Here is a 17,448-nt window from a genome sequence, read left to right as displayed (position 1 = left end):
CTGTTATAATTTTATTAATCTGTTATAGATCTTTAAAGTTATTACAAAGCAGTGGTCCTTTATATTTATTGTTTTATGACATGAACAAATCAAACTTCAGTTTTGAGTGTTGTAGTTCTTTTTTGAAGCCCAAGTTCCTTATTTGGTCACTTACTCAGTTCCAGTTTTCTCTTTACCACCATCTTAGATTTCAACACAAGAAAAGAAGTTGCTGCTTAATATTACAGTTTTAGGGACATAAAAAAATAAGATGTGTGTTCCTGAAGAACCTTGTCCTTTTCCTAGAATGTAACTGTTAGTTAGTTTGTGCACAAGTACTAATCATGCTGCTTCTTAAGAGCCATATATGCAGTAATTTTATTTTGTTTATATCTATTTATCAAGTATACTGTACAGAAAGATGGCAGTAGGAGATTCCACTATCAGTTTCTGTCATCATTCATGTTTGGAAATCAGGTTTTCTCCTTCTTCCTCCTCTGTAGTCACTCAAATAGCTACTGCCTATTCCTATGACTCCTTTTTTTTTCTTTTTTTGTCTTATAATTTTTCTTTCTTAGTTACTTAGTTATTTTACTTTAAATTATTTTTATTATTTTTAATTCCCATTTCCTTTTTCTTTTTTTGTTTGTTCATCTCAGAGATATTAGGACTTGTGTCATGAATATGTCTTCCACAAGAACAGAAAAAGTTTTACTATTTTCCATTCGACTCATTGCTTTGCATTTATAAGGATATTTGCAGGTATTTTTCATGCCTCCCTTTCTATAACCCAGCAGAAAGTTTGTGGATTGTTATCATAAAGTATATATTAGTCTCAAGAAACCAAGAAAAGTCAGTAGGAAGTATGGAACATTTTAATGTTTTAGTTTGGAACATTCTAGCTGTACAGGAAGGCAATGAACATTATTATGAAGGTTAAACAAGAATAAAGCCTTAAAAAGAAACCCTCTCTTAATCAGTATTTTTCCAGATGATAAAAAGAAAGCCAAAGAGATGAAATTGACAAATGTAGCATATAATGGTCCTTCTTGGAGCAGTACTACAGGGGCCTCATTAGTAGACATTTTAGTACAATCATTTTTACCCCTGTGGCTGTCACTTCAGACTGCTCAGAAAAGGTGACTGTAGGAGCTAATCACAGCGATGCCTTTCTCAATTTTATTTTCCTTGTAAAAATGAGGCACAAGAGAGCTAGTAAGTTCTAATTGAAATCAGAATTATCATTGCCATGGATGCATGCTGTGTCTGTAGGGTATGTTTGTGCCAGTGGAAAATTTCCTTTTCCCCATAATAAGTTTGGGGGCTTTAGACTTAAATGTAAAGTTGTGCTGAAGTCAGTATTAGCACACATTTCTTTCTGCTATTTTCAATAGCATTTCCATCTTCCTGAACAGAAGTACAGTTGTCCATTTATATTTAACATTGATAACTGTGATCGATAAGAGGAGGGGCAGACTTCAAGAGGATGTGCCATCTACATTACACTTTAAAGTTTAAATGGGCTCTCTCTTGCATGTAATTCTTTTTCCTTCAATATTCCTCTATTTCTCTTACAAAAATAATTATAAATACCATTTGCTGCTTGCAGTTGAATTGCCACCTTGAGAGACACTGCAAGATCTCCGTTGCTCAAAAAATTGTGTAAGACCAAAACAAAATATTGTAACAGTATTTTAAAGTGGGGGAAAATCTCCATTTTATTCAGCTTCAGAGAATTATCCTCCTGTAATGGTCCATCATGCAGATACCAGAAAAAAAAAAAAGAAAAAAAAAAAAGATTCCTGAAATTCCATTCCTCCCACCATTGAGTTTGTATGATAGTGATGGAGTAATAATCACTTGCTGTAGCAAGTATTCAAAAATATCTCACCCCTTTTTCTCTTGGAAAATAGGAATTTGTTAGAAAGCAAAACAGAGAAAGAAAAAAATGGTTTAGAAAGTTTCGAGTTCCATTGAAAATGTCTTTTAATCTCTGTTTATGTCCTAGAACTTTCTAGTTTTGGAGGACTTTCTAGTTTTGAAGGACTGACACATCTATATCCTAAAAGGAAGGTAAAAGGAAGAATTCCATCTTACTGTATGAGTAACTGATGTAATGTAAAAAAATCTTGAAGAGTTTCTCTCTGAAAGAAGGTGATACCACAGTGAAAAAGAGATGAGTCTGTGAAAACGTAGGTTAGATAAATTGAACCTTGCTTTGGTTTTAGTACAGCCTTTTGATAATTGAGAAAATGGAGGATAGACCTCAAATACCCTTCCATCCAACATTTTTTGTGTGTGTTTAATCCAGTTTTACCTGTCTTCTAATGTCTGAAAATGTGATTTAGAAGTTACAAAGCTTTTATACCATGTTGTTATTCCTTCTGGAATGAATTGTTAAATGTTGCCATAACTAAACATCTGAAAGTAAACAGAAACCACATGATTGTTCTTTAAGTCTTAGAAACCAGAAAACCTTTCAATAAGTTAACGAACTGTGATTTTCTGATATAAGGGTAAAGAACCCACTATGGCACAGCAGTTAAATGTCATTGCTATCAAGCAAAGGCATGCTTAAAAAGTGAGAAAACTTAAGAACAGAAATTCTGACAGTACGCCATCAGCAAAATGGATATTCACTGTATGTAGTTCTTGCTAACGCTGACAGCTGAAGAGAAAATGTGAAGCTGTTCATTGATGAAAGTTGCTATCAGAATTATAACTAAACATAGACCTTTTAGACACCACCTATAATGTGACTACTTTGTCCGTGATTCCACATCTTTGGCCAAGGAAACAAAATTGTGTTATGGAGTAATAACTGGGATAGAGCAGAGATTTTTGAGTGCTTCTAGTTATCCAGAGTGCTGTTGAGGCAACAATAAGCAGGGAGTGTGAAAACAGGTAGCTATAATGGAAACTATTTTTCAACTTTAACTGAAGCAGGTGGTATCACATACTTGTTGTGATACTGACTTCTGTGGAGGTGAGCATCAGGAGTTATTAACCCAAGAGGTTATACTGACTGAGGTGAAATTAAGGTCAACAGAAGTACAATAAATCTTTATGTTTCATGAACGTCCAAGTCCAAGCACAGATATTCTGAATGGTTTTATTTGTGACCAGCAGAACTATCTCTTCTTTTGGGGAAACAGTATTGTGGTAATGATTTCCTAATGTTTTACAGGTTTTGGGGAGCTGAGAGAAGTGATTTTAAAGCTGATGTCTACAGGGATAAACACAGCTTCCAGAACAACTGTTGTAATTGAGACGTAATTATTTGTGTGCCTAATCTAACTGGACAAAACATCTGAGCTAACTAACAGGAAATCACATAAATTAAATTGATTTATGAATTGTGGACTTCTTTACCAATCTGCTGCATAATTTTATAACTGTTATATATTTATAAGTAGAAACATTCTGTCATAAAAAACACTTGTATAAGTGTCTAACTACTTCATTATGACTGAAGATCTCTCAAAAAGTATAAAGGCAGAAATGATTACTCAAAAAAATGGTATAAAGGCCTATACATGGTGCCAAATGTATATCAACAGCATTTCATTAACGAAGCATTAAGAATGGAAAATTCAGTTTTAAGGCATAGGAAGAACAAGAGGGAGTGCTTTTGTTATTATTAAACTTTGATGATTTAATCATTTCAAGCAAGATTTAAGTCTTGTTCTCTTTTCACATCAGTATGAGACAAGTTTCAGAAGATGATCCAAAAGATGTAGGAATAGTCTATGGGTTGAGGAAGCTTTGGAGGTCACAGAAGGAGCTGGAGTGAAGAAATCAACACAGAAGCCTGCTAATACTGTTTCACTTTTATTGATAGTGTGGATGATAATGTCAGTGCTGAACTGACTTTCTGGTCAGCTGTCTAGGGTTTGTGTCTGAAAAACTAAATAGCCTTCGGACTAATTTGGTTCATTTATCTGCCTAATCAATTGTCTGGTTCCTTCACTCAGTGCAAGGAAAGTAGCTTTTGTATTTTTTTCCATTTGAGATCTAAGCCTTGTATCATGGAAAACTCTTATTATCCTTTCATCCTCTGTTCTTCTATGAAGATGGACATGGTGAGAGAGGTATTTGAAGCAGTTCTGTTACAGATAATAAATAACCTTTCCCACTGCCTCCTTCCCCCAAATCCTGTTGTCCATGTGCTATCCTGAAAACATGAATAATAAGAAGGCAAGTACTAAAACACTGGTAAGAATTGATTACAAAATTATTTGAGAGGAAGAAACTAGATCATTTACAGATGTAAATCTTCAAAACCAAAATGTTTTTCTCTTGACTTTCCTTTTAGTTTTTGTATTACATTTTTCTTCTTTACAGAACAACAGAAAATGCTGAAGTCTCATCAGCATTGTATTTCTGTACTGAATTTTTTAAAGAAAATTTCATGTTGTCATAGAAAGTTATATTTACATATAACAGTGTCATGTTAAAGACATGGGGCACAGATACCATGAGCATTGAATTGGAGGAGCCACAGATTCTTGCCACATTCTTGTTCCCAAGTTGCATTCAGTGTCTCTTTGTGTGCTTGATTTTTGCATGCATAAACACTTTTGTAAGTAGGACAGACTTCAGTGTGGGCTTACACACAAGGTTTTAATGATTTTTCCCCCTCTCATAATAATTTCTCACTGGAAGAATGTTCACTGAGCAGTTTGAGAATATTCTTTATCCAAAAGAGTAGATATTTCCTTCCTTTCTCTTGTTTAGTTTTAAGGCACATAATGTTAATAAATTATGCTTGTATCACACACTCATGAATATCAGGAAGGGCTCTGTAGTCCATAGCGATTCCAATTTGTTTCAGAGACTAAGTAAGTTCCAAGAGTCATTCCCCAACCTTTGGATAAACAACTGTCTATTATAAACCACAGTGTGTAATGTGTGTTATTAATGATGCTCTCGTAGGGCTGTCTCTCTCTCAAAAAAAAGAAAATTCTCAATTGTCAGAATCACATTCAGAGTGAAGGAAGGTAGGGCAGCAAAGGACAAAGAGCCAGACTCCACACTACAACTCTATATTCTGTTAATGCAGATGTTGTAATTCATCTTTCAAGTCAATTACTCCTCTGGTGGCTTATGGGGAGAGCACAGACATTAATATTTCCAATAAACCTGATTGTAGTCAGATGAAATTTCAAATAGTTTTCAAGCGGGAAAGGAAATTAGGTCAGGAGAAATAGCCACTACAAATTAACGAGCCCACTGATAGCCTCACCATTAGCATCACTATTTCCATAAACTATTCCGGTGATGTAGAATTAAATATCAGACACTATTTCACTGAATAAGGAGAAAATATAGTCGTTATCTCTATTTTTTTCCTTTCTTTCTTTTAATACACTGAAAAGTTCGTTGCTGGAGAGAGTGGAGTATAGATTTTTAAAATCATTAAGTATGGGGATTTTGGTGTGGTTCCTTTTTTCTTCTGCTATGCTTTTCTGTATGCTAAAGCATTTATTCTGTAGAGAATTAATTGCAGGTCTGTCTCATAGAATGCTACTGTATGATAACAGAGGTATCCACAAAGAAGAGACAATTAGGAGGGGAGAGGAGCTTTAACTATGTATATATAAATCGATCTATTCTGTAAAATGATCACCTAATAATGATTTTATTTTAGAATATGAGAGAGATGTGAGAACCATATTCTCTGTCTCTGTCTCTTGTTCTACTATTAAAGAGCATCTATGCATCTACAAAATAGATAATAATATGTGTGTGTGTGTGTGTGTGTGTGTGTACACACATGCAGTGACTTCAAGATGCCACAAGTGATTGTTCATACACTGAGAAGTCATCTCAGGCCTAGATAAAGAAATGAATCCTAATACTCCCTGGATCTGATGTACATATGTACACGTGTACACATATGTCATATACTCATATAGGCCAGAAAAATAGGCGCTATTACCTTTGCTTTTCATGTCTTTCCAAGGTGATTACAGAAAGGAGAAGAAAAACACTACAAAACCATGGAACTTCCTAAAGACAACATTACCCTGTAAGAAAATAACAGTGTCAGGTGGAAGAGCTGTATATGTTTCATGTTGCTTCTTGCTTTACTGTGATGAATCTTTAAACATTTAGAAAATTTTGTAAAAGTCCCATGAAAATTTAGAATGTAAACATAACATTGCAACTGAATATAGGTAGATCTCTATATGCTAGGAAGTTAAGAGAACAGTGTGATGGGAATGTGATCAGAGAAGACTCCAAAACCAGCCAGCTTCAAGCTTCAAAATGACTCCTGACTGGATTGACTGGATTCGTTAACAATGCACATTGCCATTAGTTAGCACTTAATCACTATCAATCACCTATAACAAGCTTATCTTAAATTGGTTGCAAGTGTACAATGCCACTGAAGTGATGCCATTTTAGTTCATACTGATAGCTATAATCCATCAGTCCAGAGAACAATTTGAGAGGGAAAGTCAGAACAGAGCCTGCCGCCTTCTGTCCTCCCCATCCTTCCCCATAAAACACCATTGATTTTCTGTGCTCTTCTGCCTCTTCCCCAAAAGAAAATTGGGTGATCTCAGCTTCTCTTGACATTTATTTTTGGGATGAGGGTTTGTTCTGGTTTTGCATATTCTGCAGGGTTATTCTGGTTCCATCAGACACCCTGCCTGCCTTCTCTGCAGGGTTATTTTGGTTTTACCAGACATCATTCTTGCCTACTCTGCGTCCTCAGTTCTTATCTTGCAGAGTTTAATACTTGCACATTTTTTATGCACTCTCTTTGTGCCACTATATCACAACTCCATCTGCTCCTTTGCAATTAAGGCTATTATTTATATATTAAAACTGAGCTGCATTGCAAGATGTTATTAATGTTTTTACTACGTTAAAATAAATATGTTTATATACTGTACCTGGTTATGCTATTTTAGTGTGCTTATGTCTGTGTTCCAGGCAAGTAAATATTAATTTTCTTGCTTAGTAGGCATCTAATTACTGCATGCAACAGGCCTCCTTTTTGGCTATGGTAAAACCAAATCATGGTTTGGAGGCAAGAATATTTTAACATAGGTTGAAACTCAGTTCCATTGCATGAAATAAAGGTTAAATCTCTAGTAAAGTTCTAATTAAACTCAATTTATATTAAAAAGGAGTGTCTCATTATAATTTACTCAAGTTTAAATAGGACCTAGGTGGTGTATTCAGCAGACACAGACTGAACTGGTCATACAGGAGAATACTCAGATATTAATGTTCTGAAAATTTAGACAGGTATGAACTTTCTTCACCATGTTAGAGCATGAAGTCTAGATGGAAATCACTGAGTTTAAAACAGAACCCTCTTTCCCTGAACAACAATTCAAAATCATGAGAGTCTGCCTTAATCACAAAGTAGTAGGAATTTTGGTAATCACAAAACTATTCTGAATACGTTTATGAAAACTGTTAACACATTTTTTTCTGTATTTTTTCTTAATATCTATTCATCTAAAGGAGTAAATTTCAATTTTCCACAGATAATTTACTTGAAAAATTGAGGGAGAGACTTGGAAAAACGTTGTCATTGGGAGAAATGGGGAAACTGTTCCTAACAGGACGCACCTTGTGGTATTGAACATGCTGAATCTCCTGTAGCATTTTGGAAAACCTTACAGAAATTGTGTGCATAAGTTAACTGTGTGTGCTTAGGAGACAACTTTACTTAAAATCACTCGAGGCAGCTAAGCAGCAGCTGCTCTTTGGCTGTTACTGTGTTTGGCTATATTAGCATGTCATATCTGCACACAGATATTCAAGCTGATTTTTTTTCTTTTTTTTACAATTTAGCATTGGGCACATGCAGGCTTTCTTTCTCATTTCCCTTCCCCTTCCCTCCCTCCCTTCTTCCCTCTTTTTCTTTCTTTTAATATGGCAGATATGTAGAGTTTTATCTTTTCACTTTTTTATTAGGATAGTGTGGATAACTTGTAAGGGCTCTCACAGGAACTCGGGTCAAAGTAAGCAGCTGACAGTGCTGTACATCCTGATTCAGAACGGAAAATTAAGTTCTTGGTTTCAAATTATGCAAACTGAAATTTGGAAGTCAGCTGCAAATCAGGTTAGAAAAGCTAGAGGTGTTTTAGAAAAGTGTTCAAGGTTTCTCTGCATGTTTTGTGTCCAAAGTGGAGCCTGTTCAATATACAATGAATGCTTGAATTGCCAGCCACCTCCTGATTTGTGATATTCTGCTACTCATTGTAAGAGAACATCCTTTACTTATGACATATTACTTGTTAAGGGCAGCCCAATCCAAGCTACTCACATTCTTAGAGGTGGTTTTTACACCCAACTAAGTGATAGAAACCCTTGGAGGATTTTCCTGCTGTTCTTTTTCACTATTTCAGGCTACAAATAATTTAACATCTTTGAACCTCAGTTTGCAGATATGTAAAATAAAAGCTTAGAATCATAATTAATTTCTTTGTAACACTGAGATGCCTATATGGAAGAGTATTGGAAAATTTTGGAAAATAAGTGTGTCAAGCAGAGCTTGGAATCTTATGTGTTTTTTCATAATATTCCCAAGGCCAATTGGGAAGGAAACAGATATTGGCCTTCCCAATACGCCAGGTGGCATGGGGAACGTAAAAGAACTATCTGCTTGACCAGAAAACTACATGAGACTTCTGGTTTCATAGCTGAGTAAACTCAAAAATATAATTATTCTTATAGCACATTTATGCCATAGGGAAATATAAATATCCTTGTATTATAGAAGTCTGCCACATAATGGAGAACTGGTTTCATTGGAATAAAGGTCAAAAATTCTATCAACTTCAGTGGAGCCAAGAATTTATTAAAGATTATCAGCCCCATGTTGTAAGTGAAATTTCAAGGAAAAAGAAATTCTTGCTATCACCAGATGCTTTGTCCTTTTCTTAGACCAACATATTGGGATTGTACATGCTTTGGGCAAATCTCCATGCTCTGCAAGGTATAAAGTGAAAAATGGAAAGACACAAGAAATAATAATAACAGAATAAGAAACATTTAACTTGTGGCATTTTTCTAGCTTTAGTGGCATAGAACTTTAGAAAAGATGTATTATTTTTCTCCAGAAGTAATTTCAGTTTTAGGGAGAACAAAGATGATTATTCTTACTGTGCCATGAGTCTATCCAGAAAACATATTTTGTCTTGTTACCTAAAAAGTGTTTTCATGAGTAAAAAGTACAGAGGAGATGAGGACAATAACATTTTGAACATTGGTGTTAGGAGATGTTTTCCAGCTTCCTTTCACTGGCAATAAATTCTTTCAACTAATTTCAAGAATGTGTATAATTACTTGTGTGAGACGTGACTATTTGTGGTAGGTTTTCCTGGAAAAATAGGGTCGCGTCAGGTAGGAAGGACAGGTGAAATTACTGGAAAATCTTTCCAGTTCAGATTTAAGAGCTCACATTTGAGGAATCATGCTTTGTATACTCTGTTTTAGTAAAATAATTTGATATCTGCATGGAAATGCATTTTCAGTTAATCTTTGTCTGGAGGCCAGTGGAGTGCTGTGAATGTTGAACGTTCTTTGGCTAAAACACTGAGCACACGCCACAGCCATTCCTGCTGTATTGAAGACCAGCTGGGAAAAAGATACGTATTCTGAAGTTAAAATAGTCAGAACAGGTCCCCTACTTGATAACAGCTGAGTGCTGTAGTCAAATACAGCTATTGCAGCAGGATTCTATTGATTTATACTGGACAAAACTGGTGCTTTTATCAAACAGTTTTGTGGCTACTCAGCAGTCTGTGTCAAGCCATAGGCGAAGATTTTCAGGAAGTTCCTGGCATCCAGTGAGACAGAGAAAACTGGTTATTATACCAGGCAAATCGCTCAAATCACTTAGCAGCATGCCTGCCTCAGTCAGATGGAAAGCACATTCACATTATTCGGATTATACTGCAAGCTAGCACAGCAGAAAGATTAGGCCTCACAATTTTCCAGGTAGTGTTTAAAATCTTTTCCCCAGCTAGAGGATATAGCTGACAGTTCACACTCCAGAGTCAAGTTAATCTGTAACATTATCCGCCCATTTTGCACTGAGCAGTCCCCAAAGCAGTTTGTAATATGCATATGAACTGAACCATTGTTGTGATCAAATTTTAAATACCCTTGTGAAATGGAAAAAAAGGAAAGATAAAATAAAACCCTGCTGCTCTGGTACTGAAGATTGACAGCAAAAGGAAAAGTATTGCTTCATTGAGTGCATGGCTCTGGCTACAGTGGTTGCATTAAGTTGCTGGTGGGACTTCCAGTCCCTCCTCTAATGCATGGCTAATAGCTCAGCATTAACTCTGTAGAGTTGGGAGATGAAGCTTTCCTATTTCAGAATATTACGAAGTTGCAGTGGTGTGAAATTAGAGTGATAGTTATTGTAAATTTGTTTCGGACAAGGATACTTGGTTAATACAGCTCATTTTGTGTGGTAGGTATTTCACAGTAGCTCACCACTGCAGCAGCAACAGTGCAAAGCGATAGCAATATATATTACATTTTCTGAATTTGATGGCTTTTAAAATTATTTCTTGTGCTGGGGATCACACATCTATTTGAAAGTGAGAGGAGAAACAGAATGCAAGGAAACAATTGCCATTATGGCAGAAGGTGGAAAACAACACATCCTTGTTCAGTCTTCTGCTGGCATGATGCCCTGTCCTAGAGTGGTTGACACCATAATTAATTATATCCATTTGTTTCATAGTAGTGAAATTCACTTCTGACTTTACTGTGTACTCAAAATTGATCCCATTTGTAAAACTATATAATTCACTTTAATAACCTCAACACCATCAGTATGCCATGAGATTAGTAAAAGCTTCCATACTTTATGACACTTTCGTTAGATTAAAGAGCTCTCTGTTAGTGTAATCTCCACAATATGGGGTGAATTAAAAAAAAAAAAAATACAGACTTTGTATTATTGCTGCTAATATTTTAGTTCCTTCTCTGACTTCTTAGCTATTTACTTTTTCTTATCATTGTCTCTACTATGGCTTATTCTTGTAAAAAGAAAGTTAGAAGAAAATGATTTTTCTCTCTTTACCTCACATGGGCTTGGCAAAACACAGGTATTTAATCCGAGTTTCCTCGCAGAGCAACAGAGAAACCTGAGACATATTTCCCCCCACCTTTCATAAACTATATTTAAAGTTTTATTATGAAAACTTATGTCTCTTATTTGACAGACTGTGTTTTAGGAGCATGTTGAAACAATCTTGCAATTCAGGAAAAGAGAACTGATATCTAATATGACTTTTGTAGAACAAATATTAGTTATTCAGTGTTGAGATGATTTTATGGCAATTTCTTTTCTCCCAAGGCTGCATTGGAAGTACAAAGACATTCAGCTTTTGGTCCTGCAAGCTACTTCTATAAGCATCACATAAACAATTAAAAAAAGCTCATCATTGCGGGAAAAAGGAGGCAAGCAATGATGTAGCTTCCACCTACTATTACACAATCTTAGGCTTGGTGATATAAAATGTATGATGAAGTCAACAAAAATATTCTGTATCAGTTTGCTTTTAACTGATAAATTAGGATGATGTATGATGTAACTAATAAGAATTGTGTTTGATTCCAAACCAGATCCAAATGCAGTTTATAGAGGTAAAATTCTAGGATACTACTGAGTTTTCATAATCATTAGAAATTAGTATGAAAAAATAGTGTTACCTAGTTGTGCAAAATCAGCAACAAAACCATTAGTTTAGTAATACTGTGGCATGTGTCTTAATTGATTTACTCACTTTATTGTGGAAGTCTTTTTTATGTTAATATTCATGTATTTTATCTTGAAATAAATGTAATTATAAATTCTGACACAAGTATTATTTGCATAGCAATTGGTCACAAAGACTAATTCATTAATATTCAATGAAGTGTTAATTTGTGCAGAGCCTAGAGCGATTGTAAACTTCATTTTGCCTTTAGATGGAAATTTGTTGTAGTGCAAATATAACTGTGTATAATTGTATTAATCAGTCCCAAAGAGTATTTGAGGTTGAAACATATCTTGTTCTTTTATTTTTGACCTACAGTGGCGCAATATGAAATCATTATCATGACAGAGAATGGATTTTCTAATATTCTTAACATCCTGGTCTACAGTTAGAATCCTGCTTCTACAGTTAGAATCAACTTGGTTATTGTATGAAGACTTTGTTATCTTCATTATTTGTTACCTGAGTTATGAATTCAGAAGGATTTTCCCTTCTATTTTCTGTTAGAAATCTGAGAAAAGAGAGAGGCAGAAGGACATAAATAAGTTACTTTTGAGAGAGAGATTTTACTTTTGAAAGAGACATTTTCAGAGCAACATTTGCTAACTCTGATTTTTTGAGGTTTTTATTGGACTGTGAATATAAAATCTATTTATTTTGGTTTTAAACAGATAAGGTAATTCTTTTGTATGCACCTATACAGCTGAAAATGAATGGAGTTGCACATCAGCAGCTGGGAACATCTACTTGTATTAGGCTTAAATTAATGCACTTTGTAAGTGGAAGTAGGCAAGTGAATCCCTGAGCCTTGTGATAATATGGATTTCTTGACTTTTCATAGGTAGGAGTTCAGTGGAAAATATACAATGTCAAGGAACAGTAAGCTAACATAAATCAAACATGATACCCAAAACGGTTCTTCTTCTAACAAACTACTAATGACCTGTATTATATGATTATAAAATATGCAAAAATAATGCTGAACATGCTGCATATTGAAGGTGCATAGAACTTTGCCACTGCAGCTAGTATTGACCTTTCTCTCAGACTTTATAATCTTCTTGTGCTGTATTGTTTCTGGATTGTCAGGAGAAAATGGAAAATTAAGAGGGAGCAAAAGGTACATGCACTGCAGAAATGCCCGTATCACCAAAAACAATTTGAGAGATCCGCAAGTAGGGATACCGACAGTTCTCAGCAGTTCTTCCTGGAAGATTACTACCTGCTGAGAAGAAGAAAGGCTTGTATCACTGTAGGAGGACATCATGGAAGTAGGTCAAATGCCCACAGGTGACTGACCAATATGGATACATTAATATGTGGATCTTGCTCATAATTTTCTTTCTGTTTGTTAGGGGTTTGGGTTTTTTTTCTTTTTGTTTTTTTCTTTTCTTTTTTTTTAAAGTGTCCTAATAGTGGGCTCCTTACAGCTTGCCAGCCATCTGTCATTTAGCAGAAGTGTTTTGATGGCAGACTACTTGCAGTATGTTGATCCCTGCTTGTTATTCAGTCCAAGTGCTCTATTACCTGACCTTTAGCAGTAAAAACTGCATACGGTATTTTCACATGAAAGGATAACCTGAAGAAGTCTTGTTTGAAAATGCTATTTCATGTTAGAGCAGTTAACCGGATTGCCATACTTGGCAAACTAGGATTATTGTTTTTGAAGCCATAAAGAAATGTAATGATAGGCTCAAAGTTTATTTTTATTATATAAAGATACCTTGCAAAAGTAATTTCATTCATTGAACTGTTACAAATGTAGTTCCTTCATAGCTTGTACAAATTTCAGCACTCCAGTTACGATTAACAGGAGTAGCTCATTTAGAGAGAACTGATCAAAAGAATGTAGGATTTTTTGATAGAATGAACAATGGAAGCAGTGATGGAGTTTATGTATACTAAGGTGTTTAACAGCCATGAGCTTTTAGTTTCACGTGGACAAACAAAACAGCAAAATAATTACAGCACAAATACAGATAAAAATCATGTTTTCAGAGCCAAAGTGTACAGATTACCTTAAGCTTTCCCTGTTATCTGGCTTCAAGCTTTTTGATTCTGTATTCAAGATGGTAGAAATGCAGTTCTGAGCCATTATTTTGAACACTCTAAAGTTTATAGTGTTTTTTAAATCTAAAATCTCATGTTGATTTAACACATAGGAAAACTTTGATCTTGTCTGATCATATCTCAGCACCAAACGTTTAGGGGATCTCTTGTACAGATATAGCACCCAAATCTCTTTTTCTATCAATAAATGAGATTCCATTTAACATCAGTTAGGCTATGCCCATTTATTTTGGTAGACTATTTGCCCCACAGGATTTATCAGAGGAACTTCAGTTTTGCATTTCGTTTATCACTCAAGCTAGAGAATCCTCTTTTCTGCCAATGTGAATTGGATTTTACCTGCGGAAGACAGAACTGCTTTTTACAGCTGACCTTTTAAATCTGTTCTGATATGTCCAGTTGAAAAAAATTAGCTCTCTTAACAATATTCCTTAATTCAAACCTGTCCCAGTGTATATAACTTCTCCCACACCCCTGAAAACAAACTAACCAAAAAAATGAATAAGATAAAACAAGAGGAACTCTGTGAAGTGGCGCTCCACAAGTTGTATCATATTAACACTGTGTCATCTGTGTATCATTAAGATCTTCTCCTTAATCTTTTCCAGTGCCATTTGCTTACCTGTAAATTAATTGCATAATATTTTCAATCAAGTCTATGCCCTTGTCCTCTTTTCCTTTTCACAGCCAAAGACTGTGGCTGCTGAACAGTAGGTTTCCCCAGTTTACTTTCCAAATGGGAGACAAGTTTGACTTGGCAATGCTGCCAACAGCTAAAGCAGGCTGGGGGCACAGCTTAACTGACTGTCACTAATTGAAGGGAGAAGACTAATGGCTACACGTAGTATTTCCACAGTAATGAGAGCACTGCGCTGACACTGCTGTGTTGCTCTGTGAGAGACTAAAATGTTTTACAGGGATGGTAAGGCAGTACCACTCTCAACTCCCTCCACCTACACAGCCTAAATGTCATAATGTAGTGAACAAGCTGACTTGGCTGAGGAATTTCAGGCTGCTTCTTTTCCAATTCAAAATGGGAAGAAAATTGGGCCTGGTGGAAAAACACTGGCCAGCCACAACTCAATGCCAGCAGCGCTGTTTAACCAACATCTAATGACAACCAAAACAATGTCCCCATGCAGACCACAGTAATTACAGAGTCCTAGTGATGCCACGTTAACATGATTGCTTAAATTACTTTTGAAGGTATGCTACATTGGTAACAGAGACATGGTTTCACCAATGAATAACTAATGCGGCAAATTTAATGTGAAGAGGAAGAGAGGAAGAACCCGCCCCAATGGGTTCAGTGTACAAGGGAAAGGCTGGACAGCATCCACCATCTCCCATCAGAGTAATGAACAGATTTCATTCAGGAAGCTGAAACAAATCATGGCAAGATAGCGGGGGGAGAGAGTAGAATTATCTCTTTAAACTCTCCAAAAGGTGCTGTTTAATAGCTCCAGCCTACACTCAGATTTAGTGTAAAATATTTTTTCTCAGTTGCACAGTATACTCTGGCTTAGAAATTCATTTTGTCAACATGAGCATGTTTACCGTTGCTTTCAAACTCTCTAACTAACTGGCTTGGCAGACAGGTAGCTCAGCTATGGAGAAATGTGGGACAGCAGCTGCAGCTGTCTGCCTGCTTTATAAAAGGAAAGGAGGAGATTCCATCTGAAACTTTATAGCTGCTCAGGGCAGTCTCGCTGATCATTGTCCACCCTTACACATGTCCTATTCTAAGGAAAGCAATGAAGAGGATAATAAGGTGTGAATGGTATATTATGATGCATGAGACAGAAAAAAAGAGGAGGTTGTGTTATCCCAGGTAATTTGGACAGGGTTATACATTTAGATATCTATCAGGAAGATATTCAGCTAGCAGAAAATTTACCTTCGTAATCTGTTCTCATTGTGTTCCTTTAGACCTGAGGACATTAAGCTTTTAACAACCAAAACATTACCATTAGAAAGCCCTTGCCAGGATTTTAACATAGAAATGTATTTGTAATGTTCATTTGGCCCTCCCTGGTTATAGAACTGATAAAGTGCTACTTCCAGGCCAAGGACAAGTCATAGGTGACATAAATGCTTCTTAATTAATACGTTAACATCAGAGAAAGTATAAAACAATGTTTATGTGCCAAAGAATTGTCAAGGTCATATTGTTTCTGGAAGAATATAGATATCAGATCACACAAGGGTACTTGCTTAATATTATCTCTTCCATTTGGTCCTACTGCAAGACTTGAATCTATCTCATATTTTAGGATTATATAGGTCCCCAATTGAGGCAAACAGTTGAACATGCTTTAAATGCTATTCTAAAGGAAAACTTTTTTCTCTCTGCTACTCCAACTTAAACGCCACTAGCTTATACATTTTCTCACAGCAGTATTGAGATGTCACCCCTACATCAAAATCTGTATCTCTTCTGACTTTGGTCCTGTATGTCTCTAAAAAATTCTTAGCTGGACTGGTACATAAAAGGCGTGTAATGTGGCCTGTGGCACTATTTATTTATATATTTATTTATTTTAATGAGACTTAAGGATTAATAAATTGTACTTTCTGGGGGAAAAAACCCCACAACCTCTTTAAGGTAAACCCCTTTTTGTTCACTAATAGATAAATTAAGACTGGATTTTCATACTATATGTATTTATTATTAATCCATTTGCCAAATTATCTGATTAACAACTTTATCAATGAAATGTAATTTAGGATTAGTGACGATGCTGCTCCTATCTCTTGAGATTAGAAGTAAGCTGCCTGTGGTGTAGGTTTGGACATGGTGCGAGGGCTGGTGTTTATATGCATGCAGTTTTCTCTCAGAGTACAACGTGCAGACTTTTGTTTGACCATTATTTGCTGTAACACTTTAAAGAAGTGGTAGGATGCTACTGCCAAAAATTTTGCATGAGGGATAGTTACTGAATTCATTTAGGATGAGGTATTCACAGAGTTAAGGTTAAAGGACACACAAAATGAGCTGAAAGTGGTGGGATATCCCAGCTGTTCTTCAGTGTAGATCTCAACCTTAATCCATAAAGATTGTTAGAGCCTCTGGAGGGGTTGGGTGATAGTGGTGACTGTTATCCTAAAAAACAGATGGTAAAGTGAGTGACACCTATAAATGTGCAGGCTGTGTTACTTCACTGACAAGATGCTAAGCCCTTCTGGCACTGAAGTAAAAAGACAGGTGTTTTTGACACAAAATAGTAGTATTGAAACTATGCCTCAAGCCATGTGGAGAGTCGGAGCCAATTTTTCAAGTAAAAGTAACTAAAAATCTAAATTGGGGTATACATGTAAAAGCACGACAGCTTCAGACCTTTCTCATCAATAAATATTTGACGAGTTCTAGTGCCTGTCTCATGCCTGTAGAATTATCTGATCGCCTTTCAAATAAAACTTTGATTTTCAAGGCTTGAATAGATGGTAGCTTTGCTCTGGAACTCTTGTGCAGCTCATTTCCAAGTGAATGAAATGGCAAGCAGTATTTTTGGGCTTCTGTGATAACACCCTCTAAGTTTGGTGGTAGAATTCTTCAATTACCTTTATGTCTGCCTTAAATATAGTATGAAGTTAATCAAGTGTTCACATACCACATATTATAATTGTAATTAACAATGTCAGGTTTAGAGAA

At 35.7% G+C, this 17,448-nt stretch overlaps 1 protein-coding gene across 6 annotated transcripts in view; it reads left to right on the top strand.

The window, feature by feature from the left end:
• Window positions 1–17,448, top strand: part of PCDH9 (protocadherin 9) — a 688,564-nt gene that overhangs the window by 325,513 nt on the left and 345,603 nt on the right. The window contains exon 5 of one of the 6 annotated variants that reach the window (XM_050901167.1): window positions 9,987–10,006. The exons of the other annotated variants lie outside the window; for them this stretch is intronic. Within the exon in view, the coding sequence (XP_050757124.1) occupies window positions 9,987–10,006 (20 nt within the window). The remainder of the gene's footprint in view (window positions 1–9,986; window positions 10,007–17,448) is intronic. 6 annotated transcript variants of the gene reach the window in all.

The sequence above is a fragment of the Gymnogyps californianus genome, chromosome 1 (assembly GCF_018139145.2).
Source record: "Gymnogyps californianus isolate 813 chromosome 1, ASM1813914v2, whole genome shotgun sequence".
NCBI classification, from domain to species: domain Eukaryota; kingdom Metazoa; phylum Chordata; class Aves; order Accipitriformes; family Cathartidae; genus Gymnogyps; species Gymnogyps californianus.
This window is presented reverse-complemented; position numbering and strand designations above follow the sequence as displayed.